The 27,330-nt window shown below is 51.4% G+C and overlaps 1 protein-coding gene across 1 annotated transcript in view; it reads right to left on the bottom strand.

Annotated features, from left to right (window-relative positions):
• ACSL6 (acyl-CoA synthetase long chain family member 6) overlaps nucleotides 1–27,330 on the bottom strand; it is a 63,732-nt gene that overhangs the window by 23,362 nt on the left and 13,040 nt on the right. Inside the window, exons 2-13 of the mRNA XM_082835406.1 lie at nucleotides 22,146–22,366; nucleotides 18,640–18,754; nucleotides 17,885–17,949; nucleotides 17,510–17,611; nucleotides 16,909–17,008; nucleotides 16,144–16,322; nucleotides 15,089–15,121; nucleotides 13,693–13,744; nucleotides 4,390–4,463; nucleotides 2,734–2,811; nucleotides 1,141–1,275; nucleotides 606–740 (exon numbers count right to left, since the gene is read on the bottom strand). Coding sequence (XP_082691532.1) covers nucleotides 606–740; nucleotides 1,141–1,275; nucleotides 2,734–2,811; nucleotides 4,390–4,463; nucleotides 13,693–13,744; nucleotides 15,089–15,121; nucleotides 16,144–16,322; nucleotides 16,909–17,008; nucleotides 17,510–17,611; nucleotides 17,885–17,949; nucleotides 18,640–18,754; nucleotides 22,146–22,366 — 1,289 coding nt within the window. The remainder of the gene's footprint in view (nucleotides 1–605; nucleotides 741–1,140; nucleotides 1,276–2,733; nucleotides 2,812–4,389; nucleotides 4,464–13,692; nucleotides 13,745–15,088; nucleotides 15,122–16,143; nucleotides 16,323–16,908; nucleotides 17,009–17,509; nucleotides 17,612–17,884; nucleotides 17,950–18,639; nucleotides 18,755–22,145; nucleotides 22,367–27,330) is intronic.

The following is a 27,330-nucleotide window of genomic DNA, read 5'->3' as shown; positions in this document are numbered from 1 at the left end:
TTTGTTTCTGTAGGTTGAGCCAAGAGATTTTAAATATTAGTTTTCATAGCTAAAAATAGAGTAGTAAGGAAAAATGAGTACTGGTACAAGTTAACTACAAGTTCTTTGAGTAATGCACAGCTTTAAAACTTTAGTGAGGAGACAGGAATGAGTAATTCATAAACAGATTGGTTTAGGAGAGGCTGAAGAGATGGGAAACACGGAGGGAAAGGAAGATTCTTGGTCATCTGGCTAGAACCTTGTGCTACTGGAAAGCCACCGTGGCCAAGGCTACAGGGAGGGGCAAGAGAATCTTCGAGCCCCAAGAGCTGCTTGCTTGGTGAATCTGACTACCCAAGGGCAAAGCTGCCCTACTGCCTATAGAGGTCAAGGAACTTACTTTCCAGGAGTCCTTCTTGCTGGTTGCCTTTGGCAAATATAACACATCTCCAATGAACAAAAATGGGTCCTTTAAAGTTTCAGTGGTAGCTTAAGCTTTGATTTCATTAGCAAAGTTACTGTTTCATAAGATTACACACCATTGGGATGAACTTCTCTAATTCTTCTGTAAAGTCACCCATTGGACACTTGGGTGCCACTCTATCATCACTTGTTCATTTTCTTACCTGAATCTTATGAAAGAAGAGTTCATCCCAGATACTATCATTCCTGATGATTCCACTCTGGACCTCAGCTTGTTTACGCTTTGCTGCAAATTCCAGGAGCCAGCGCTTTAATGATGTGTCTGCCTGGCTGAAGATCTGAGGAACAGAAGTTGGAAACAGCTGTAAAGACTGCAGGTCCCACCTCTAGATACACCACCAGGAAGAAGGCCTAGATTGGCCAGCAGAGAAGCCACACTCTATTTCTGCCCCTGCAGGAGGTCACTGAATGTGTGACATCCAGCTAAAGGTTAACGCTACCAAGGCCCAGGCACGTTGTTGGGAAAGAAGCCCTCCCCCCGAAATCTCCCAACCAGGGTTTTGGAGAATAGGAAGAAAACAGGAGAAGGAGGGGTGAGAGTCAGGGAATACAAGAGAAGAGGCAACTTCCAGGACCTGGGGCTGGTGGTGTAGAAAGCCTGCCTGGGGCTCCAGCCTCTGTCCAAACAAGCAGATATGCAGCTGCTCAGCCTGGCCAGAGACTCCCCGCGGAGCTCACCTTGTCGTACATGCGGTTCAGTAGTCGTGGGACCACAGGGAAGATGGTAGGACACAGAGCCTTCATGTCATCTGAGAGGAGGCGGATGTCTCCCTGGAAAAAGCCGACGCGCCCTCCGTGGCAGTAGACGACAGACTGGAAGAAGTGGACAGGAAGGGAGGAGTCCCTCAGGGCAGTCACTCCTGGCTGTAATCCAGAGCTGTCCAAAGCTCTGCCCCACACGGAGGGTGCCGGTGACACCCCTCACCCAGCTCTGGCTGCTGCCTTGGGACACTGAAGGAAGCCATTAGAGGTGACACCCCCACACACACACACCCCTCCCCACCAAGTCCCACTCAGACATGGAGAGAAGAAGCAGGAGACAGGGTGGAATCCTGAGCCTTTGGGAGATGCCAGAGCAGCCAGTCTCACTGGTGCCTGCCCCTTCAAGCTTACTCCCAAAGCCTGGACAGGGGCCTCCCTGAGGACTCAGTCTCTGAGCTGTACAACACCCTATCGGTGTGTCCGCTCCAGGTCTCAGAGCGCCTGTGGTCTTCCCCAGGGATACCTCGGCAACTCTGGAAGGGTATGCAGTGCCCACAAGTACTGGAGGTGCTGCTAATGTTGGCGGTGGGAGGCCAAGGCAGAGCCTGGCTGGCTGCTAATGGGACTAGGAGTATGCCAGGGGCTCCTTTCTGTCATGCTCAGAGCTATTCTATACGGGAAACAGAATTTCTAATCTCTGTTTTACAGATGAGGAATGCAAAGGTCACAGAGGTAAAGAAAGGGATTTGCCTAGAGTCCCAAAACTAGTTCACAGTAATTGCTGGCATGCGAATCCAGGTCTGGAAAACTTGAAAGCATGCCCTAGTGTACCAGACGTCCCCCAAGGCAAAACGGGAGAGGCTTAGGAGATAGTTTATGCACAGGCTGGTCCCTTAAGTGACACACACGGGTAATTCTTTGTCCCCACAACATCAGGAGGACTCCTCCATTCTCTCTGTGTCCCCACAAGGCCTGTCCCAGGTCCAACCATAACACCAGTCCCATCCACAGCCTGAGGGGCCATGATAGTTTGACTCCCCTTTCAACTTCACTGTCTTGTTTCCTTTTTTAGGAGTTTAGTGAGTGATGAAAGTTACAGAATATAGGTGTTTGGGCCATAAATGGAGCCATATTGTACAGAGCTTGAATGGTAAAGCACTTCTGCAGAGCTGCAATGCTCTCTGAGCAGCTGGGGCCTTTCTCAGCCAAGGTGTGTCCACAGTAAGACAAGCAGGCCTGGGTCCTCCCTGGAGCAGTGCTCAGAGGAGGGACAGATCAGGGGGTCCAAGGTCCTCTGACCCCTCTGACCCCTGTGGCACCTTCTGAGGACAGGCCAGTTTAGTTCTACTTCAAGCTGCCAGTGACAAGTGTGACACCCTGCTAGGGTTCTGGGTTCTGGGCTCAGACTGTGCCTCCCTGAAGCCAGGGCCTTACCTGCACCATTCGCTCAAACATGTGTGCTAAAGGCAAATAGGAAATGTGCACATCCGCACAAGTGGGAGCCCACTGACTCTGTAAGAAAACAGAAGGAGCCCAGGCAAGGCCCGGTCAGTCAGGCGGGCGTCTTACCTGGATGACTCTCTCAAACATGTGAGCCAGAGGCAGGAAGGAGATGAGCACATCGTCCTGTCTCGGAAAGATCACTTTCTGCAGGTGCCGGGCATGGGAGACAGAAAGGAAAGAAACACTGACAGGAAGACGACAAGAGAGTCATAAAACAATAAAGAGAAAATGACCTGGAGGGGCAAACATGAAGAGGGGAAGGGCAGTGGGGAAGGGGGGACAGAGAGAGAGGTGAGATGACAGCGAGAGAAAAGTGAGAGAGAGAGGAGAGAGAGGAAGATGGGAGGCGCAGAAAGAAAAGAGAGAGAGAGACAGAGAGACAGGGCAGTGTAGGAAGCGGAGTGTTAGGTAGAAGCGCCAGTGGGTCTAGGTTATCTGCAGAAGCAAAGAGCCAACTGAAGCACACATAAACCAGCAGAGTCGAGCTCCGCAGGGAAGTCTCCTCTGGGAGGGCCTGCACCTCGTTCAGTCTTCGCGCCAGACCGGCACGCCTCTCCCTCCCCACAGCTGCAGGATCTGCCTCAGGCCCCACTTCACCAGCTTTCTTGGGCCACCCGGACAGCGATTCAGAGGGTCTCAGCCTGTTGGCACTTTCTGGTCCTCCTTTGAGAGAAAGGGGCCAAGAGAACCCTAGGTCTATGCCTACTGGGGCTGGGGTACGTGCCCCGGACAGAGGTGTGGTGGGTGGAACCAGGCCTCATAAGCTACAGCCTGGGAACATGGCCTTAAAGCGGATGGCCAAGAGGGACCCCACTCTCCAGGATGGGTCTGACCTCAGGGACAGGGGCTGCCCTGGCCAGGGGGCCCCATTCAGGGATGAGCTCTCCTTGGCTGAGTTCCCTGCCCTCCGCCCTTTTACAGAGGTCTTCAGTCTCCTGGGCTGGCTCTTGGACGAGTTTGGACAAGCCCAGGGGACCTTGCTCATGGCTCCTGGTCTGGGCTCAGCTACCAACAGCGTCTCACAGTTTTCCAACAAAATATATAACAAATGGGCATATGCTCCATAATGCCATCTGGCATAAATGTGGATAGCGATTTTCTCCACAGTAGAGAAAAAGCTTAATTTATATAGGAAAAGGTACATTCCTTTCTCCTTTAGGAAAGTGTAGGACATTCAGATACTCACCACTTGTGGAAAAAGGTCCTTCTTTCTTAGCCGGTTAAAAAGTGCTAACATGTTTTTGTCAGGCCAAGTTATCAAGCTTTTTTGATTTTAGATTCACCTTTTTTAAGTACAGTTTTATAAATTAGCAGTTGCCATTGTTTCTCAGACTCTAGTAGTCCTTAAACACAAAATGACTGAATTAAACCCTGACCTACTTGGAAAAACAAGTTATTAAGGATTACTTTTAAATAAAGGTATACGTAAAACCACAGGTATCTTAATATTTGAAGTTAAAAATGAAAGATAGGTTTCCACGTTTTTCTTTCTGGGATCTGAGCACTCTCAGAAATCAACTGAATATTTACCAGGTATGGATCATTTCAGTGTTTGGGGTTAAAAGTATCTGTGAAAGTGAGGTTGCTCTAATGAGAACAGAAACTCCTGCCTGTGAAAGGCAGCCCAGATTGTATCAGGGAAAAAAAAGAAAACCCAAAAAACCTCTGAGGCTTGAGGGTGTCCTTGAGAGACACCTGCATTGGTGAGTCTACTTTATTCACCTCTGTCACTTTCAGAAAGCCTGAGAAATCAGCCACCACGTTCCCATGGGTGAGCATCGCACCTTTTGGGTTCCCTGAAAGGAGAGAGCAAGAAGGAGAATTAGTGGGAAGCTCAAGGGCCACTCCTTGAGAACAGCACCGGAGTCACCAGTCCCAGACACCCAGAGCTGTCCACGCAAACCTCTGGCCTTCGTCCACAGCCGCCTTCAGAGTCCCAGGCAGATGAATGCTGGGTCAGGGACCTTCATTCTGTAGACACTTGAAGCCCATCTTGAGGCTCCCAGGTGCTTGAGACCAGAAGGCAGGTGACACAGCCTGGAGTCACCTCAAGCGCCTCAAGGAGTGCCTCAGGACTGATGGGTTGGCCTGCACCTTCCCTTCTGCCTTCCTCAAGGAGCACAGGCTCTTGGCCTCCAGTCTCCTTATACATATACCCAGTAAACTATGCCACTCTCTGGGCCTGAGCAGTTCTAGTGTCCAGAATCCAGCAGTCAATTGTGCTGGCAGAGGACTTCCTCGCTGCATCCAGCACCTGGAAAGGCCCCAGCTCAGGCCAGGCCGGAGGTCCAGACTGCTGGGGCAGCCCTCCTGCCTGCTCACTGGCAGAGGTGGGACATGGATATTCTTGCTTTGTCTTGACACGACCTTTCACTGCTGCTCATGAGGAAGCCCAGGGCTGCTAGGATGGCTCAGAGGACAGAGACCAGGTGGGGACAGAAGGCACAGCAGGCTGTGGAGGGAGGCTGTTGGCCACCATTTCATGTCAACGTGGATACAGCACTGCCACTGCTGCTGGACAGATCTGAGCAGGCTCAAATCCTGGCCTTGCCCCTCCTTGGCAGTGTAACACTGGCAAGTCATTTTTCCTCTCTCAGTTTCCTAACCTATAAAATAGGGACAATGACACCCACCTCATAGGGCTCTATAAGGTCTAAGGACACAGCCATGTACAAAAGACATTAAATTAGAAGTTTCCACTGAGGCAGAAGATACAACAGCTGTGAAACTCCAAAAGTGAGGGGCTAGACCATGTGCAGAATTTACCCAAGAAATATCAAATAAACCAAAATGTTAACTTTGCAACCCTCACCCGGAAGGAGGTTAAAAAAAGGGCTGAGTTGAGGTTAAGAGAGTATTATAGTCAATGCCACTGAATTTTTCACTTTAAAATGGTTAATTTTATGCTATATGAATTTCACCTCCATAAGAAAGGGGTGGGAGTGGGGGAGACAGAATATGAATGAATGAGGAAGAATTTGTGAGAAGGATTTCTTTGGCAAGAGAGCTATGCTGAGTGCTATAGCCCATCAAAAGGGGAGAAATGAGGGGTCTTCTCTCCCATCTCCAATCTGAAACCCAAGCTAACTCAGCCACTAATGAGATTGCTTCAAAAGCCCAATCATGTTCCCTACAGCTTGGGCTGGGGGGTTGGGGGGGTCCCAAAAAGAAAGGTGAAGAAGGCCGTGGCTGCAAAAAAAACAATAAATCCCAGAAACTGGATATGGAGTCTGCAGAAGGAACAATAGGTGGTGGTGGGAATGGTGTGTTAAAAAGGAATCTTGAAGGAAACAATAGCAAAGATCAATAAAACTAAATGCTGGTTCTTTGAGAAGATAAACTAAATTGATAAACCATTAGCCAGACTCACCAAGAAGGAAAGGGAAAAGACTCAAATCCTAGAATTAGAAATGAAAAAGAAGTAACAACTGACACTACAAAACTACAAAGGATCAGGAGAGATTACTACGAGCAACTCTATGCCAATAAAATGGACAACCTGGAAGAAATGGGCAAATTCTTAGGAAAGCACAACCTTCCAAGACTGAACCAGGAAAACTAGAAAATATAAACAGACCAATCACAAGCACGGAAATTGAAACTGTGATTAAAAGTCTTCCAACAAACAAAAGCCCAGGACCAGATGGCCTCATAAGCAAATTCTATCAAACATTTAGAGAAGAGCTAACACCTATCCTTCTTAAACTCTTCCAAAATATAGCAGAGGGAGGAACACTCCCAAACTCATTCTACGAGGCCACCATCACCCTGATACCAAAACCAGACAAAGATGTCACAAAGGGGGGCTTCCCTGGTGGCATAGTGGTTAAGAATCCGCCTGCTAATGCAGGGGACACGGGTTCAAGTTCTGGTCCGGGAAGATCCCACATGCCGTGGAGAACCTAAGCCCATGTGCCACAACTACTGAAGCCTGGGCACCTAGATCCCATGCCTCACAGCAAGAGAAGCCACCATAATGAGAAGCCCGTGCACTGCGGCGAAGAGTAGCCCCCACTTGCCGCAACTAGAAAAAGCCTGCACACAGCAACAAAGACCCAATGCAGCCAAAAATAAAAAATATATAAAATAATTTTTTAAAAAATGTCACAAAGAAAGAAAACTACAGGCCAGTATCACTGATGAACATAGATGCAAAAATCCTCAACAAAATACTAGGAAACAGAATCCAACAGCACATTAAAAGAATCATACACCATGATCAAGTGGGGTTTATCCCAGAAATTCAAAGATTCTTCAATATATGCAAATCAATCAATGTGAAAACCCATATTAACAAATTGAAGAATAAAAACCATATGATCCTCTCAATAGATACAGAAAAATCTTTCGACAAAATTCAACATCCACTTATGATAAAAACCCTCCAGAAAGTAGGCATAGAGGGAACCTACCTCAACATAATAAAGGCCATATATGACAAACCCATGATCAACATCATCCTCAATGGTGAAAAACTGAAACCATTTCCACTAAGATCAGGAACAAGACAAGGCTGCCCACTCTCACCACTATTATTCAACATAGTTTTGGAAGGTTTAGCCACAGCAATCAGAGAAGAAAAAGAAATAAAAGGAACACAAATCAGAAAAGAAGTAAAGCTGTCACTGTTTGCAGATGACATGATACTATACATAGAGAATCCTAAAGATGCTACCAGAAAATACTAGAGCTAATCAATGAATGTGGTAAAGGAGCAGGATACAAAATTAATGCACGGAGATGTCTTGCATTCGTCTACACTAACAACAAAAAATCAGAAAGTGAAACTAAGGAACACTCCCATTTACCATTGCAACAAAAAGAATAAAATACCTAGGAATAAACCTACCTAAGGAGAAAAAGGACCTGTATGCAGAAAACTATAAGACACTGAGGAAAGAAATTAGATGATACAAATAGATGGAGAGATATACCATGTTCTTGGATTGGAAGAATCAACATTGTGAAAATGCCTATACTACCCAAAGCAATCTACAGATTCAATGCAATCCCTATCAAACTACCACTGGCATTTTCACAGAACTAGAACAAAGAATTTCACAATTTGTATGGAAACACAAAAGACGCCAAATAGCCAACGCAATCTTGAAGAAAGAAAAACAGAGCTGGAGGAGTCAGGCTCCCTGACTTCAGACTATACTACAAAGCTACAGTAATCAAGACAGTATGGTACTGGCACAAAAACAGAAATATAGATCAATGGAACAGGATAGAAAGCCCAGAGATAAACCCACGCACATATGGTCACCTTATCTTTGATACAGGAGGCAAGAATATACAGTGGCGAAAAGACAGCCTCTTCAATAAGTGGTGCTGGGAAAACTCGACAGCTACATGTAAAAGAATGAAACTAGAACTCTCCCTAACACCATACACAAAAATAAACTCCAAATGGAATAAAGACCTAAATGTAAGGCCAGACACTATCAAACTCTTAGAGGAAAACATAGGCAGAACACTCTATGACATACATCACAGCAAGATCCTTTTTGACCCACCTCCTAGAGAAATGGAAATAAAAACAAAAATACACAAATGGGACCTAATGAAACTTCAAAGCTTTTGCACAGCAAAGGACACCATAAACAAGACAAAAAGACAACCCTCAGAATGGGAGAGAATATTTGCAAATGAAGCAACGAACAAAGGATTAATCTCCAAAATTCACAAGCAGTGCACGCAGCTCAATATCAAAAAAACAAACAACCCAATCCAAAAATGGGCAGAAGACCTAAATAGACATTTCTCCAAAGAAGATATACAGAATGCCAACAAACATATGAAAGAGTGCTCAACATCATTAATCATTAGAAAAATGCAAATCAAAACTACAGTGACACCAGTCAGAATGGCCATCATCAAGAAACCTACAAACAATAAATGCTAGAGAGGGTGTGGAGAAAAGGGAACCCTCTTGCACTGTTGGTGGGAACGTAAATTGATACAGCCACTATGGAGAACAGTATGGAGCTTCCTTAAAAAACTAAAAATAGCACTACCATATGACACATCAATCCCACTCCTGGGCATACACCCTGAGCAAACCATAATTCAAAAAGAGTCATGTACCACAATGTTCACTGAAGCACTATTTACAGTAACCAGGACATGGAAGCAACCTAAGTGTCCATCGACAGATGAATGGATAAAGAAGATGTGGCACATATATACAATGGAATATTACCCAGCCATAAAAAGAAACGAAATTGAGTTATTTGGAGTGAGGTGGATGGACCTAGAGTCTGTCAAACAGAGTGAACTAAGTCCGAAAGAGAAAGACAAATACCGTATGCTAACACATATAATATGGAATCTAAAAAAAAAAAAAAAATAGGTCATGAAGAACCTAGCGGCAGCACAGGAAAAAAGACACAGACCTACTAGAGAATGGACTTGAGGACACGAGGAAGGGGAAGGGGAAGCTGGGACAAAGTGAGAGAGTGACACGTATACACTACCAAATGTAAAACCGATAGCTAGTGGGAAGCAGCTGTATAGCACAGGGAGATCAGCTCGGTGCTTTGTGACCGCCTGGAGGGGTGGGATAGGGAGGGTGGGAGGGAGGGAGACGCAAGAGGGAAGAGATATGGGAACATATGTATATGTATAACTGGTTCACTTTGTTATAAAAAAAAAAGAAATCATACAATATTTTGTGTCTTTTTTCTTTCGCTCAACATTAAGGTATATAATTTTCTATTTGTAGATATACCATTCTATTGCTGAAGGGTCATTTGAGTTGTTTCCAGACTTTGACTTTTCAAATCGTGTTGCTGGGAACATTATGGAGCATGCCTTTTGGTGACACAGCCAAGCTTCTTAAAAGAATTGTCAGGCTTCCCTGGTGGCGCAGTGGTTGACAGTCCACCTGCCGATGCAGGGGACGCGGGTTCGTGCCCCGGTCTGGGAAGATCCCACGTGCCGCCGAGCGGCTGGGCCCGTGAGCCATGGCCACTGAGCCTGCACGTCCAGAGCCCGTGCTCCACAACGGGAGAGGCCACAACAGTGAGAGGACCGCGTACCGCCAAAAAAAAAAAAAAGAATTGTCCACACTTGCTGAGTTGACATCCTTACCTCCCATTCACTCCTCAGTCCCCCATAATCAGTTTCTGCTTCCAACCTCCCCTGTCTCAGGAGCACCAGCAGGTGTTTTTGTGGCAGCATCCTATGGGTACAGCTTAGCCATTGACAATGCTGACAGGTTCTATTCTCCTCTAGCCTCTCTGGCTGCTCCTGCTCAGCCTTTATTTGGAACTCCTACCCCCATCATTCCTCTCCTGTCAGGATTCCCAGGCCCTGCAACCAGACCTCTCTTTTCCTCAGTCGACTCTCCCTCAAAGAAACATTTTCTTTCTTGCCGCTGGTCCTCTGCACATGCTGTTCCCTTTGCTGAGAATGCCCTTCCTCCTCTTCTCCTCCAGCTGCCAATCCTTCAAGACTCTGCTTACATTTGAAATCCTTTCTGTCCCGCTGTCCTGACCTCTGGGTGGCCTAGCACTCCATGTACCCTGGGATGCAGACCCTCGAGGCAGTGAACTGCCTCATGACATGAGCTGTGTGCTCATGAGGGCAGGGTCGTGTCTTGTCCATCCCTGTGTCCTCAGCCTCCAACACTAGGTCTGATGCATAGTGGATGCTCAATAAATGAGCTGAATGAATGACTCTACATAAATTAGAAAAAGAATGCTAAAAACCCAAAGACTAAGAAGGATATGTTTTAAAAGACCACTGTAGGGACTTCCCTGGTGGTCCAGTGGTAAAGAATCTGCCTTACAATGCAGGGGACGTGGGTTCAATCCCACATGCCGCAGGGCAACTAAGCCCACGTGCCCTGGAGCCTGTGCGCCACAACTAGAGAAGAGAAAACCCACATGCCACAAGTAAAGAGGAGACTGCGCACCACAACGAAAGATCCCGCATGCCTCAGTGAAGATCCCGCATGCCTCAACTAAGACCCAATGCAGCCAAAAATATATTAAATAAATAAATAATAAAATAAAAGACCACTGTATTTTCTTCTCTAGGAAGGGAGGGTAGCACATGAACGCATAAAGATACATCTGAACTATCATTCATGGGGCCCAAGTCCCCAGACTGGGCTACGTTATACCCACAAATTATCTTTTATTTGGAGAGGGCAGCTTGATTTCAGTCCAGCTGATGGTTATTCTGAAACGAACAACCAACCACACACCCACCCATTAGCCATCCCTGAGTGCAGACAAACCCCAAGCTCTCACCTCCTCCAGGGCCTTCTTGGCCTAACTAGTGGCTCCAAAGCACTGGCCTATTCTGGGAATTTCCACAGATGTTTCCGTCACACATCAAGAGAAAAATCTTCCCAGAACGATCCCACCAGAATCATGCTTCAAATGTCAGATTCAGATCATATTTTCCATCTTTCCTCATTGAAAGAATGATGTGGCTCTTGATGAAGCTGAGGCCAGGACACTTATCATGGAAGGGAAGCTGTATCCACAGCTGTGATGTGCTGGACAAGAGGATGGCTACCAGAGGCACAGCACAGGCTTAGGCTAATGCCAAGGAAATCCACACGTGCAGCCAAGCAGGGTAACGTCAGGTAAGAGGCCTGCTCACTCCCCCAGCTCTGCCCTGGCACCAGCCACACCGCTGGAGTGAGAGGTTTGGGCACCGAATCACAACCTGTTTTCTAGCCTCTGTACATTCTGCTTCCACCACATAGAGCCTGGGCAGGATGGCTCAGCTTCCGATTGAGACTCCATGGTCTGAAAAAGCACTGGACATGAGGCCTGCCCTCTGCAGCTAGGCAACAACACATTTCTGCATCATCAAGTTCTTTTCCAGATCCAGGGGCAGCAGCTGTGACTGACTGACTCAGAAGATGTGGCATCTATATACAATGGAATATTACTCAGCCATAAAAAGAAACGAAATTGAGTTATTTGGAGTGAGGTGGATGGACCTAGAGTCTGTCATACAGAGTGAAGTAAGTCAGAAAGAGATAGACAAATACCGTATGCTAACACATATATATGGAATCTAAAAAAAAAAAAAAAAAGGTCATGAAGAACCTAGGGGTAAGACGGGAATAAAGTCACAGACCTACTAGAGAATGGACTTGAGGATATGGGGAGGGGGAAGGGTAAGCTGGGACGAAGTGAGAGAGTGGCATGGACATATATACACTACCGAACGTAAAATAGATAGCTAGTGGGAAGCAGCCGCATAGCACAGGGAGATCAGCTCGGTGCTTTGTGACCCCCTAGATGGGTGGGATAGGGAGGGTAGGAGGGAGGGAGACGCAGGAGGGAAGAGATGTGGGAACAGATGTATAACTAATTCACTTTGTTATAAAGCAGCAACTAACACACCACTGTAAAGCAATTATACTCCAATAAAGATGTTTAAAAAAAAAAAAAAAAGCCAGGGGGCACTCTTGAACAGCAAGGGTCCAAAGCTAAAGGCCGCAGTAGTGACCTGCCCCCAAACCCAGGGTGGAGGGACATGTCACCAAAATTTCACATTGTGAAACTCTTGACAAAAAGCAACAAAAACCTGAAGGACATTTTTGAATTCTGGGCTGGCTCTGGATGTCAGCTCCTGGAAAGCAAAGGCTGTGTTATTTCTCTCCTGACAGGGTTTAGCAGTCAGGTGGAAATTCTCAGACCCACTTGAGTTAATGGCAAAAACCCACTCTGATTCAATAACATCATGTTTATCGTGATCTACCCACAAGGATTATCCTGCCTGCGGGGCTGGTCAAGGATCTGCCAACTGCCTTGGAGGCTCCATCTGTGGAAGGCGTGGGGAACTCCAGGTCACTGCCCATCAAGAGCTATCATCAAGGTAGGCCAGCCCTAGGTCTGGAAAACAGGCTGGAACCTTCTTGCCCCTTCAGGCGGAGGGCAAGTGACTTCCCGAGTCATCAGAGGAGATGAAGAGGCAGCAGTGGGGAGAGCACTGGGCTGTGAAATGGGAGAACAGGGCACAAGCCTCTGCCTCCAATTGCTGTTGGTGCCCCCTTGGATAGTCTCCACCCCACCTGCCTCACAGGTCGTGCTGAGGCCCCAGTGACACAGTGATAGGGTGAACAGGCCACTGCAGGCTGCAAAGTACTGTGCCTGTAGCCGTGGTCCTCAGGTGCGTTCTGCCTCCCCTAGGAAGCCTTCCTTGGCTGTTCGCACTGACACTGATGCACGTGTTCCTCTGTCAGCACTGGGCATGGACTGCATCATTTTCTCTCCCTGACAGCCTTGCCCACGGCATAGATCATCTGTGCAGATGATCTTGCCCCAGATCATCTGCACTGCCCTTTCACACACTTTCCTACCTCCAACTTGGCACCTTTAACCACCCAGGTAAGAAACTGGGGACAGGGACTTCCCTGGTGGTCCAGCAGTTAAGACTCCGTGCTCCAATGCATGGGGGCCCGGGTTCTATCCCTGGTCAGGGAACTAGATCCCCCATGCTGCAACTGAAGATCCCGTGTGCCGCAACTAAGATCCGGCACAGCCAAATAAATAAATATTAAAAAAAGAAAGAAAGAAAGAAACTGGGGACAGTGGTGGCAGGGGGGTTAAGGGACCGGCTCATGGCCCCCCAGCAAGTGGTGGAGGTGGGACTTAAAACCAGGCTCTCAGACACCAAATCCCACACTCCTTCCCCAGTCCCTGACACAAAGTCCAGGCAGGGGCAGGAAAGCTGAGGAGTGAGAGCCCCTCCTCAGAGTAATGACGTGACCCAGCTGCCCAGCCCACCTCTGGCCCCAGCTCCAGGAAGTCTGTAGCACCCACCCCACCCCAGACACCCCCCAGTCCACACCATCCATTCACTTCCAGCTGCCCCACGTTGCCTCACATTGGCCACTGGGAGCAGCAGGAAGGACCCAGTGTCTGGAGCCAGGCACAGGACAAGGCTCAGCCCATCCCACAGAGGGTGCCGGAGACGTCTCAGTCACTCTGCCAAAGCTGCCAGGGAAGGGTGCAGGTGGCCCTGGCTGGTGGGCTAGGAGCCTCTGCTTACCTGTCGTGCCGCTTGTGAAACACACAATGGAGAGGTCACTGGGTTTCGGGGGCTGCAGAGGTGAGAAGAGGAGTGTGTTAAAGAGACCCAGTGTGCCCAGCCTGGGCTCCTCCACCAGCCAGCCCCTCTGAGCACACCCCCGTGTGTGCACTGTGTGAGGGTGCAGGCATGTGTCGGCACATGTGCATGGCCCTGCATGCTGTCATTGGAAAGGTGAGCAGGCAAGTCCCCAGGAAAGAGGAAGAAAAACCAAGGAAACCTAACCGGACATGGACGTCGATCTGTCCCACCAACCTCACATCTGCTCCTGCTGCCTCGCCTACTTGAGGCTGAGCTGAATTCTAATGGGATTGGGTTGCAGTGGTCATACCTAGGCCTCTATCAAAGATCTCACCGTTCTAGGGAATGTGACCCACTTCCTCCTTCCTTCCCACTTTCTCCCAAGTGTCTGGGTTTAGGCTTGGGAACGGAAAATGTAACCCAAGAACTGAGCTGCCCACTCTGTCACTAAGATTGCTCTGCATCAGGCCCTTGCCCTGGCACTGTGCACATAGTCCTGGGGTCACCAGGAGGAGCCCACCATGACCACTTGCATGTAGAGGATGGCTTCCCGGAGGAGGTGACATGAGTTGAGACTGAAGGACAAGCAAGATCTCTCCAGGTGAAGTGACGGTGGGCATTCTGGGAGAAGAACCAGCCTGGGCACTGTCAGAGGCACAAGAGACAGCATGCTGCAGGGCCAGAGAGCAGGTCTCTAAGGCTGGGGCACAGTGTGTAGAGGTGGGGACACACCAGGGGCTACTCATGGTGAAGGGCCCTGGGAAGCAGGGATTGACCTGCTGAGGCCTGTGTGTGAGAAAGCTCACAGGCTGGTGAGAGCGGGAAGAGCTGAGCTGCAGAGGGAGCTGGAGGCAAGAGGCCTGGTTAGAAAGCTCACAGCCCCTACAAGACCCTCCCAGGGGCTGTGACCCTCCCTGGTGACTCGAGCCCAGGGAGGATCACTCGGGGCCGACACACAGAAAAGTTCAGAGAGCAAAGATGAACAAAGACAGCAGATGTTACAAGGGGTCCACTTCCGAGTCTGTTGCTGCTCCTGTCCATCCCATCCTCGGGAGAGACTGCTACATCGAAAGGGAAAACATAAGACCTCCCAAAGAAAAAGTTACTGGAGACCCAAGGGGGTCCAGGATTGGCGGCCCTTTTATCTCCCTCCCAATGTCTGACTCCAGTTCCAGGTCGTCCTGGGTGCCCCAAGGGGACATTTCCTGAGTTGCTTATTAACACAGAGCTGCTACTCTGGCCCCTCTACTGAGCCTTGTGCACAGCGAGGGAGTCTGTGAGGACGTGCCCTGGACACCATAGTGCTCAGTCAAAACCTGCTGGCAGATGAGCTTACCACTGGAACGTGGTGATTCCGCTGGCCACAGTCCTGGAAGAGGAAAACACTGTTTTTAAATGCTCGAGAGTTCTAATCAATCAAAATAAACTCAGCACAGTATGCCCTGTTCCCGCGGCAAGCCCAGAGTCCCAGACTCCCTGCCCAGATGTGGCCCGTGCAGAGACACCACCTCAGCGGTCTCTCCTCAGATACACATCCAGGCCTTGGCCACCCATGCATCCCAGACAGCGGCCTGGGGCCCAGGAAGAGGCTAAGCACTGTGCACATGCACAAGGGGGAGACAGCCTGAGGGGCCCACGGTACGTCTAGACGCATGCTCAAGACACAGTGGCTAGGTGACCCGGGCTTGCAACTAAGTGGTCAGGGCTGGAGGGACAGATGGGGGCTGCCAGCTTAGGGGTGGCCCCTAAAGCCATGGAGGGGCACAGGCACTCCATGGCTTTGTGGGTACATTTAAGAGCAGACAGGGAGACAGGAGGAGAAATGGAGGGCCCACAGGCCTAGATCCAGGAGGGCACAGTGGGGGTCAGCTGCTACTGAGCAAAAGGCCTGAGGCCCCGGAGGATGTCCTGGGTCACTCCAGCAGGCCATAAGCTGCCACCAGCCTAATGTCTCTGCGGAGGCCAGGCAAAGGAAAATTGGTTCTGCTGGCTGCTGGGGGTCTGGGACACAACTGCAAGAACCTCTCCAAGACTTCTGGACCTCAAGTTTACTACAGTCCTCAGGCTCAGACAGGCTGGCTGTTAGCTGGAAATGAGGAGGCTCCGGAGGCTGTGGGGATAGCTCTGGGGCAGGCTGGCACCACCATCTACCTGTTGGTGCCTGTGTCACTAACTGTGCCAAATAACACAGCCCATCTCAAAGAGGATGCCTGTGGGTACCAACCCCACTACCCACCACCAGCCCTTGTGAAGCCTGCCCTGTTTGAACCCTGACACACCCTAATGGCCCAAGACACCCATCCTAGGGCATAAGATGGGCAGATAACCGGCAGCTCTGGCTCAGTGGCCAACCAGCTGTGGCCAGGAAACAGCCCAGAAGCAGACCCTCACCTCCACAGCCTGCATGGACTTAACGACCACCCCGCAGTCTTGCCCTCTGTCTTTCAAAGCTTCCTCAAATGGTTCCATGAGGATGATCAGCTTGAGCCCTGGTGTCTCCTTCCTCTCCACGTGCTCCAGCAGAACCACGGCTTTCTGAGGTTTATCCACGATCACAGTGCTGATGTCGGCTGCAGGGACCACCAAGGAGAGTCAGGCTGTGTGGGCACAGGCTGTGACCGTGGGCAGCACATGCCAGGCAGTGGAACCATGGGCTGTGTGTGCCACATGATAAGCTTGTGTGTAAATAAATACATACGACAGGCCATGTGGGACATGTATTGTGTCCAGAGGAAAGTGCACAGAGCCTGGATGGAGCCAAGGGCAGAAGACCAGGGAGTCTCCCGGGGTAGATTCCAAGCATTCCTTTTCTTCAGGCTCAGCCCCCATCGTCCCTGGTCTGTTTGAGATATTTACCACCCCACAGCATCTTCCTCAAGCTGAAGTGAACTCAGAGGGTTGGCAGCCCTACGTGGAGGCTGGTACAGAGTCTCCTTCTTGGCAGCCCTACCCTGTGGAAGGAGCCTTTGGGTGAAGTCCAACTGGGGACAGCTGGACTCAGGAAGCCAACTCAAGGGCCAAAGTGGAAGCCCCCAGCGTTCTCTGAGAGCGGAAGCAAAGTACTTACTAGCGTCAAACAATCAGCATAAGTTGAAAAGGGCTGGGAGGAGGAGGTGGGGCTGGCTGCCAGGGGCAAGAGTGGGCGGCTGGGCTCACCTGTGTCGATGATGTAGCGGATTGCCCCTGGGCCCAGGGTGTCATAGAGCGGGACCACCACCATAGAGTATGTGTAGCAGGCAAGCTCCGCGATGATCCACTGTGGAGACACACAGGTTGGGGGGAAGGGGGAGCGCAGAGCAGACAGCAGGGCTGCACTGCCCTCAGGCCTTAGGCACGGGGCTCCCTGATCGGGGTCCTGTGCCGAGAGCGCTCCGCACAAGGCAAGGGATCCATACAGCTGACCCGCTGGGCCTGCTCCCCGACGTTCTTCTAGACTTGCTTGCCCCAGGGAATTACGGGACTCAAAATAACCCCACGCCCACCTCCGGGGTTTGCATGGCCTTCTTCCCCAGATCCTTCTTCCCCCATGGCTCAGGGAGCCACTGTTTGGACAGCTAGGTAGGGTGTGGATAGAACTTGGCTGGAATGTCCAGCCCTGATGAGGGACAGAGCCAAGGGAGTGGGGGATGGCATGGACCAACAGTCTCCAGTTTTCCTCTTGTCCCAGGCCCTACAGACAGCGGGAGCAGGGCTGTTCTACGGTACCCAAGCTTGTGTTCCACTGATGCCTCTAAAACCAGTTAAGGCAGGTGCTCACCTCTGGTCGATTTTGTGCAAAAATGCCGATAAACTGATCTGTACACGGTTTACAATTGTGCTGGAGAAGTCCAGACCCTAGAAATTCAGCCCTGTCGGCCACCTGCACACAAACATGGGGCAGTGATGGGAAAGCAAGGACTCTTCAGCAGGGAAGGGAGATCCCCACGTGGGATTTCTAAGGTCTGATGGAGCTCCCCAACTCCCTACTCAGTGATGCTGGAAGTCCTGAGAGGTTGCTGCCTGGAGTTTGGCAGACAGTCCAGGCAAGGAAAAAAATGACTCTCTGAGAGCCTCCAGGGTGCCCACAAGCCCCCCCACCCAAGTGCCAGGTCTGTGTGGGTGGACAGGGTGGGGCCTGTCTTCTATTACTCACCTCCTGGTAGGACAGCCACTGATAAGGCTTCTTGGGATTCCTGAAGCCAAGACAGGGTCCATTCCCTACAAAGAGATAAGCAGGCCTTGTGCCAGGGAGGAGGGCAGGGTGTGGGAGCCACTGAACCTGCCCATCAGACACCTGGATCAATATTCCATCCTGGGAGGCGGTCCATGGGCCAAATGAACTGCTCCCCAGCTGTCTGTCTAACCTGCTGAAGTCCAAGAAGGCCTAAAGTGCACAAGCATGGCATCTCCCCAGGGAGATCAGGAAGGCCCAGGAATGGGAACTGACACAGCGCTAGTTCCCACAATGACCTGTGTGATGCAGCCCCAAGAAGACATGGAGACCTGGGGGCCACTGGCCAGAGGTGGCAGTTTGCCTCTCTGTGACAACTCCCTTCACCCCACGCCATGGGTCACCCAGACATCTCGGAGGCTCAGGTTCAGAACCATGCCAGCTAGTAGCCTGCGAGTTCAAGGCTCACGAGGGGCTGCAAATAGGAGATATAGAATATGAGCAAAGAGACAGCTTAAGGTCAGCAGTTCTCAGGGCTGTAATAAAGCTGAGGTCAGCCCTTTGGCCTCATAATGCAGCTACTCGTCTGGGTGGCAGGAGGGCCAAGAATGGCTTCTCCCCTCTGAGCCTGGGCGCGACTCACTTGCCATACCCCTGGAACCATGCTTGCTCACCCACACCCTTGCACCTGCTCAACCCCTGCCACAGCCCTTCCACACCCCCATGGCCCCTCTCACCTGAGATGCTAAGTCCACGGCGGAACACCTCGTACATGGTCCTGGCATCGTCATAGTAGTGGGTGAGCAGTTGAGGGCCATCCCCTATCACGGATCGCCGGGCCCCACCACTGTCCTGTGAGCCAAGCACAGGCCAGAGAAGCTGGCTGATGCAGGCAGGCAGGGGTATCAGGAGAGGGCACCAGCATGCACCAGGCTGTACATGGCTTGGATACACACCTGGGCCACATAGTTGGAGCTGGGACACACTCTGTGTGCACTCACACACATGGTCTACACACACCTGGGCTGTACACACACAAACTCCACACACATTCATGTACACGTGGCTTGTACACGCTGGACCTGTATGCATCCACACTCAGACACAGGTGGTTCATGCCCAGGGGCCCAGTACACTGGTCTCCCACACACATACACACATACAGCACCCACACACCAGGCAGCATACACTAAATGCCCAGAATCTTCAGTTACTGTTCATACACACCCGTGGTTCACGCATACAGCAGAGTGGGGAGTGTTGGCTAGTCAGGCTGCCCCCTGCATCAGGACCAACCTGCAAAGGTGTTGCTGCTATGCACGTAGGTTAAGAATCTTTTGGAAGCTGTCTTTAGCTAAGAAGGCTCCCATCCATCATTCACATAACAGTGTGATGAGTTTGAGGACTGGCTGGGAAAAGAGGCCTAGAAGGCAGTGGAGGGAATGGCGTAGTAGATGCCCGGGCCCTCAGTGGTATGGATCCAGAGTGGGACTGTAGCAAATACCATCTGTGCTGGGGGGCGGGGGAAAGGAGCTGGGCTTCTCCTGCCTCTTTCCCTTCCACATGCCAGCCCTCCTCAGGCTCCCCAAACCCAGAACTCTGCAGTATCACGGCTCCACCTCTTCTCTGAGCACTATTTGGGCTGCACTGGGCTGGCCCATGGTCCACTACCCCTCTTGGAACATCAGGTCTGAGGAAAAATGTGACAGCCACAGAGCCAACAGCCAAACTCAAAACCACAGGCAGCACTCAGCTGTTCTGCAGTGCAAAGTTCTGTCTGGCCAGTGCTTCCTGAGCACCAGGCCCATGCAGAACCTCTGTGGGAATCTGGGGACAGATACAGTCAGACCTGGTTAGCACTCAGGGGGACAGAAATGAGACAGCAAGAGACTGTGTGCCAGCGACAGAAGGGGCTCAGTGGGCAGGTATGTCAGAGAGTGGCCGCTGAGCTGGGTTTTGAAGGACACAAAGAGGGGGCTTCCCTGATGGCGCAGTGGTTACGAATCCGCCCGCCAATGCAGGGGACACGGGTCCGAGCCCTGGTCTGGGAAGATCCCACATGCCGCGGAGCAACTAAGCCCGCGCGCCACAACTACTACAGAACCTGTGCTCTAGAGCCTGCAAGCCAAAACTACTGAGCCCATGCGCCACAACTACTGAAGCCCGTGCTCCGCAACAAGAGGAGCCACCGCAATGAGAAGCCCTCGCACTGCAACGAAGAGTAGCCCCTGCTCGCCGCAACTAGAGAAAGCCCGCGCGCAGCAACAAAGACCCAACACAGCCAAAATAAATTAATTAATTAAATAAGGAAAGAAATAGAAAAAAAAATTTTTTTTAAATAAAAGGGTTTACTGGGAAGAATGAGGAACAAGGAATGGCGGTTTCACCAGAGGCAACAGGGATTGCAAACACATGGGGCAGGAGGCACCTGGGAGACTGTAGGCAATTCATGCCACTCCAAGTGGTACATGGAGGAGGCCAGAGAGGCTACAGATCAAGGTGAGGAGTCTGAGCTTTAGGTTGAGGGCAACGGGGAGCAGGGAAGGATTTTAAGCCAGGGTGAGTGACATGATATGAATTGTTTCCTACCGTGTAGCACACAGAGTAAATGCTACCAGGCCCTCTATGATCTGGGTCCCTCTTACCTCTCTCATCTCATTTCCTACCACTCTCTCCTTTCCTCCTTCACTATAGTCACTCCAGATTCCTACACTCCTGGGGGATGAAGCAAGGGAGGGCTCCATCCTCCCCAGGAAGGGAGACCTTAGCTGTGTCCATGCCCTGTCCTCCCAGCCAGACCCGTGAGGCGACTCATTCTGTGGCGTTCAACCTGACCCCATCCAGACCACTGTCACCTCCAGCCCAGAAGCCCCAGTTGCCTCCTCATGCCTGCCCCTGCCAAAGCCACAGCAAAAACTGGCCCTGTCTCTCCTACTACTGACAGCCTCAAATAAATCCAGGCTGTCCATCTCCAAGGGTCCCTGCCCAGTTAATGGGGCTTTGTCCTTGCTGGCCTCTCCAGATGAGTTGTAACTGTAAGCTTACCAAAAATAATTCATCTTAGTGCTTTCTCTGCATCATCTCACCAAATCCTTACCGTAACTTTAGGAAGCAGATACTCTTTTTATTGCCCACTTGACACATGAGGAAACTGAGGCTCAGAGAGTTAAGAAACAGCCGAGGACCATCAGGCTAGTAAGAGGCACGGCCAGCCTGCAAACCCACGGCTGCTGGTAACCACAGGCTACTGACGCATCCACAGCCCCTCTCCACCTCCCAGCCACACCACATGAGTTGCCATTTCCCAAAGGCACCAGGTGTGTTATCACACACTCTCACCTCTGCACACATCATTCCCTCTGCTGGAAAAATGCCCTAAAGATCCCAGCCCTATCTTGACCTGAGCCCTCTCCCACCAGGCCAAACTCTGTCATGCTTTTGATCGGTACCTGCACGACATACCATCGAGAGCAAAAGCAAGGTGCTGCACAGTGTATGCGGTACGTTATCATTATAAAAGGTGGGCAGACATCTATACATTTGCTCGTGGACAACTGCTAACACAATTCTCAGGGGAAGAGAACTTAGAGGCAAGGGGAAGAAGGTGGAAGCTTTTCAGTCTATGTCCTTTGGTTGCTTTTGAACTGTGTGACTATATTATCTATTCAAAATAAATGGAATTAAAGTTCTTTAAAAAGGCAAAATAAACTCCATAAACTTAAGAAAGAAATCTTACTGGTCCTTCTAGACAGAGTCTGGAACACCCTTGTCCAGGCTGGGCCACCATCCCTTCTTCCCTCAGTGGCTCTACCTGTGAGTCCATGTGCTCTGGGAGGGCAGGGCCCTGGGTGGGCTTAGCTCAGGGTCCCAGTTCCAGACCAGGGTTGGGCACAGGGAGAATCTGGGAGGGAATTTACCTGGCAGCCCCTTGAGCACATGCTTAGACCACCTACTGAGGCAACGTAAGCCAAGGCCCCCTACCCAAGAAGCAGGCAAACCAGAGGCCCAGGGCAAAGCCAAGGTCAGCCTCTGCCCAGGCTTTAGTTACTGGGAGAGGCAGAAGGAGCGTCTAGTAGGAGAGCCTGCCCAGGGCCACTTCCGGGCTTACTGGCTGGCTGCCGGGAGAAACGGAGATTCTCTGGGCCATTTGAGGTCAAATAAGCCATAAGTTTGGCTTCTTCCTTCAAGATGCCTGTCCCCCGCCTACTACTTCCCACAGCCCAATTGCTCACACCCTGCTCACCTCCACCTCCTCTGACTGCATCAGGAGATTGCACGGTGGTTGCAAGGCCTTTGGCCGGTGAGTGAACCAGTAGGCGAGGATGGCAGCCAGTGCACCCATACTCACGAGGGTGGTGGCTGAGAGGCTGCGGAAAAACTGGCCCAAGTCGCCTAGCTCGGGCAGCCGCAGCATCCTCAGGATCTCCTGAGTCTGCATCTTCTCCAGAAGCGAGAGGATGAACTCTGCAGGAAACAAGAGGCAGGTGAAGGAGGAGCCCTGACAGGAGGCAAGGGAGCAGTCCTGGGCCTCTCCTCCCACCTGTCTTGTGTCACAGGCGACACACTGATCTTGGCCAGGCCTCGAGCGAGTTGGGGTACACAGGCTCCTGGTGCAACACAGTGTATCCTGAAAGCTGGGTGCCTGGAAGGGCCTTTCCCGGTGACAGGCCAGAGAGCCCTTAGCAGTCATACCTGACCGTCAGACATCCGGCCCAGTTTTCCTGAGAAACATACACTCAGGCCCTGGGCCCTGCCTGACACGTACTTCCACATCTTTCAGGAATAGAGAGCATGCTCTGACAGCTCTGGAGTTAACACCTCCTGAGCCCTAGGGCCCGGGTGTACTGCCTCTCCTGTGTGGTCATAGAATTTTGCTTATCCTTGCTCCTGCGATGTGGACTGGACAGAGGGGCAGCAGGTGTGCCTAGCACAGTGCCCAGAACGACGGGGGGTGAAGGGATGCAAACTCCTTCCACTCCACCTCGAAGCTGCCAGCACCAGGCTCTCACCCTAAGGGACCCAGAGAAAGCAAGGTGGCAGAGCCCACAGAACTGCCCTGACAGACACTTCCTGCCCCCGAAATCTGAGGACAATGACCTACCTGACAAGGGTCCAGTGGATGACACACAGCAGAGTCCCCTTAGGCCCACATCCTGGCCCACCATGGGGTCTCCTTGAAGAAAAGTTGGAGCCAAAGGCCTGCCAGCGCCAGAGGTAATGCTGGGGCCATCTTTCTGAGGAATAGCAGAGATCCCAAGAGCAGCCAGGGTGAGGTCCGGGCACTGTTCTCTGACCCCAGACTGCACTGCAGCTCTGCACAGACCAAGACCCAAGAAGAAGAGCTAGCCCCACCATTAACTAGGCCTGTGTTGTCCTCCCTGGGATCCCATCTGCTAATGTCCAGAGGCAAAAGGAGGTGCCAGAGGGGAGCAGGAGGTAAGGTGGTGGGAAGGGAAAGGAATGAAGGCTCGGAGAGAAAGGGCTCAGCAAAGTGCTGTGTGCACTCCTAGGGGGAACGAGAATCCCTCGTGACGTTGCATATGGTGGTCTGGGTGCCACGCTCACCCACGGCAGTCCAAGTGGACACAGTGGGCCTACAGGGGCACATGGAGGATGCCCTGAGGTGGGCAGTGGGAGCTTTTCTTTGAGAAGCACTGGTGACTGAATTTGGTTCAAAGAAGGAAGTCCCCAAGTGCTACCATGTCCTCCTGTTAGCTGCTAAGTGAAGTAGTGTTGGCAGAACAGACACATGACCAGCAGGGCTCAGGGGTCTGTCTGCACTTTGCCTAGGACTGAGGAAGGTAGCCAGGGAGGGCCAGCTGGATACTTTATCCCCACTGGGGCCTTCTTGGTGCTACTGTCCACCTGAAGGGCCTAAAGCTAGAAGTGCTGTATGACACCTATAGGTCTGCCAGCTCAATGAGGATTGTGTGGGCTCCAGGCTGACAGTCACTGGCCTTCCATCCCCAACCTTTGGGAGCATGGCTGTTGTTTTCCTTCTTGGGAAAGAATGAGAAACCCAACAACAGCTACTCTGCAGCCACAGGATATGAGCCAAACAGCAATTTTGAGAAGAGAGAAGAGAGGTCTGCTGAACTCCCAATAAGTGGCATTTGTGCTGAACTGTAACATCACCACACCAAAAATAAGGTCAAGGCTGTGCAAAGCCATTGTAGAGAAAGCAGGCAAAGCTCCGGAGTTCGAGTCCCTTCTCCTGCACTTATGAGCTATGCTAGGTCGAGCACACCCCACTTCTTTAGACCTCTTCTTCCCCCTCTTTAAAATGGGGACATTATCACTCAGGCATGTAAAGCTCCTCATACTGGATCTAGCATAGGTGGAGGCATGCTGGGACTAAAGAGATGGCTAGAGGTATGCCTGTCAGACCAAGGAGGCTGCTCAGTCCAGGCAGGAATAACCACTGGACAGAGGTGGCCGAATCCAGGTAGTACGGACCCACAGGAGTTTATGCTCTACAGATGGCACGACAGGCTGTCTGAGTCCGGGGAACATTCGTCAACCACCTACAGGCTCTGGGTGAGAGAAGTGAGCCCCCAGCCAGCCAGAGCATTCTCACTGAGTCCCTGAGGCGGAGATCCAGTTTTACCAGCAGCCTCCTTGAACGGGATCAGTTTTGAGGCCATCCCACAGGAACATACCACTCCTGGCATACTGGTCAAATTAAGGTTCTGCATCAGCAGAGGGCAGGCTATGGACCGCAGTGAATTCACCAAGGAAAACTGCTCTGGGGAAGACGCTTGGCAGGAGGCCAGCTGGCTTTCCTGGGAGATTTACTTCCTTAAGCTGCAAATGGCAGACTAAGTCACAGCCAGGCCCATCAGATAAATGACTCACTACATAGTGGAAAATCTAGATATGCCCACCGGCTCCTGGGGTGAGCTCTGAGAGCTGAGTGAGGTTTTCTCTAATGGACTGAACTGACTCCATGGGCTAGGAAGCCAAGGCCCAAGAGGTCCTGGCTCAGCTCTAAGGCTCAAGTACGTGGTCCCAAAAGTTTTAGAGAAAACCCCGGAAGGATGCCTTACTACCTCCAGTCCCCAGCCCTTGGCAGTTGCTCACAGGCCCTAAGCTACGGCTGAAAGTGGGCACTGGCTGCAATGCTGGGGTTGTCACAGAGCACAGACAAGAATGGCCAAGGCATCCACCCACCCACCCATCCACCTACCCATGCACCTAGCAGACTCTCCTATGGCCTCTGCTCTGAGCTAGCTCAGTGCTGGGCACTGGGACAAGCCAGATGTGGGCCTGCCCACAATCTTACGGGGGAAATACATGAGGCAGTGGGCAGTGCCGTGAGTGCCGTTTGGGCTGTGCATGGGGAACCAGAGAAGATGCCCAACTCAGGTACGGAGAGTCAGGGCAGGCTTCTGGCAGGAAGTGGTATTGATGCTGAGACTGAAGGATAAAGAGGAAAGGGTGTCCCAAGCAGAGGGAAGCAAATATGCAAAGGTTGGAGCTGAGGGAGACCATGGAGCACTTAGCAAACTATAGATTCTCTCAGGAAATAAAGTCTTGAGCCCATGAAATCTGGTACGAGGGTCAGTGCCACAAGTCTGAGGCTGCTTTCCCAGATGTGCAGAGCTTTCGGCCATCACCAAAGTATCACAGTTTCCAGGAGAGGGAAGAAGAGAACTTGCCTAAACTTCCTGAACTGCTAGTGTGTGGGAGCCCATGCCTACACACTGCACTGCTCGATCCTCATGACAGCTCCACGTACTCATTATAAGGTGAGGACATAGAGACTCCACTGAAGAAGTTACCTGCCATTCACAGGGACACAGTGAGCAAGCAGGGGAGCCAGGACTTGAGCCCCAGACGACTACGGCCTCTCAAACCACTGCCTTGTGTTGCATCGCAACACTAACCCTTGCCTACACTGTACCATCCACACCCAAACCCATGCTCTCCTCTGCAGTAGTGCTGAACCCACAGAAAACCATCTTCAGGCCTGCTCAGAAGAGCCCAGGCAGGTTGCAGGGGGTAGGGGCCACCAGAGCCCGTAAGCAGGGCTCAGCCAGTCAGGCCAGTCACTTGCTCTTCACCACGCACACACCACAGGTGGGCTCCTCCTGGCCTCACCTTATGAACTTGCCATCCTCCTATGGCTGGGTTCTCTTCCAGGAAGCCCACTCGCCTAGGACACTGGAGGGTGGTGGGAAAAGGGCTTGGCTACCCACTCCTCCTCAGGCTTCTGTTTAGGTGTCCACCCCTAAGGAGGCGTCTGAAGTGACTGCAGCTCCTCTAGCCCTAAGGCTGAGCCTGTGCCCCTTCCTGGCTGGGCAGCAACCAGAGGATGTCATTCGTACAGGCTTGCCAACCTCAGACAGTCACGGGTGCTTGCACATACCGTGAGATGCCCTTCAGACCGCCGGGAGCCACTGGAGTGGAGAGCTGCAAATTCAGGTCCTCTGAGGACATGGACCTCAGAGCCAGCCTGTGCCACCAGGCCTTTGGCTTGGGGCAGAGCAGAGCCTGGGCCTGGGAGTTTGGTCTTATCTCATTATTTCACAGGGCCTTGGCCTCTTCTGACCTCCTCTCCTTCTCTGTCCCTGGGGTCCCAGCCATGGCTGCCTCCTTCCATGCCCCCAGGAGGCTCTCTTGGCTGCAGCAGCATGGGGCACAGGGGGCATGGGGGAGGGGGACAGCACCCAAGGGAATCAGTGGTGCTGGTGTTGCCAAGAAAGCGGCTATGAGTGTCTGTAAATATTCACCTGGCAGGGGTACCCAGCCCTCAGCATCAACTAGCCTCTTCTCCTCTAGCACATCCTATGCCTTCGCCTTGGGCACAGACCAGTTCAGAATACCAAGTGGTGGCACAGGCTGGTTCAGGGCACATGGAAGGTGGGTAGTGAGAGGCATAGCTGTCAAAACCCAGGAAGGGAGAGAATGGGAGGAAGGGGGGCCCTGGTCAGAAGTATTTTGACTTCAAGGGGGCAGAAGCAGAGCCACAGGGCACATTTCCAGTGGAGATGGCCCTGAGACCCATGGCTCCACTCCAAGAGCCCTCTGCTGGTCCAGCTTCCTGACTCTAGACCTTCACGATCTAGCAAGATGGTTCTATCAGGACTACTTCCTAAACACCTCCCAAACCTGACCACTCCTCTCCAGCCTCCTGGCCTGGCCTGGTCCAGCCACCACCAAGTGCTGTCCAGACTCCCACACCAATCTCCTCACAGGTCTCCATGCTCTAACCAGTGTTTACACGGATACCAAAGTTATGTTCCTGATACACAGACATAACCATATCATGCCGCTGCTCAAAAACCTTACCTGGCTCCCTCCTACCTTAGGACAAAAATTCAAACTCATAATGCTGGCACTGAGACCCTCCATGATCCTCAGATTCTTCCCTCCCCTTAGAATCACACCAGCTTCGCTCTGTATCAGCCTGGAGGCAGGTGGGGGTC

The sequence above is a fragment of the Leucopleurus acutus genome (assembly GCF_964270905.1).
Source record: "Leucopleurus acutus genome assembly, chromosome: 3".
In the NCBI taxonomy this organism is placed as follows: Eukaryota; Metazoa; Chordata; class Mammalia; order Artiodactyla; family Delphinidae; genus Leucopleurus; species Leucopleurus acutus.
The sequence above is the reverse complement of the archived record's forward strand: the minus strand, read 5'-3'. Positions and strand labels throughout refer to the sequence as shown.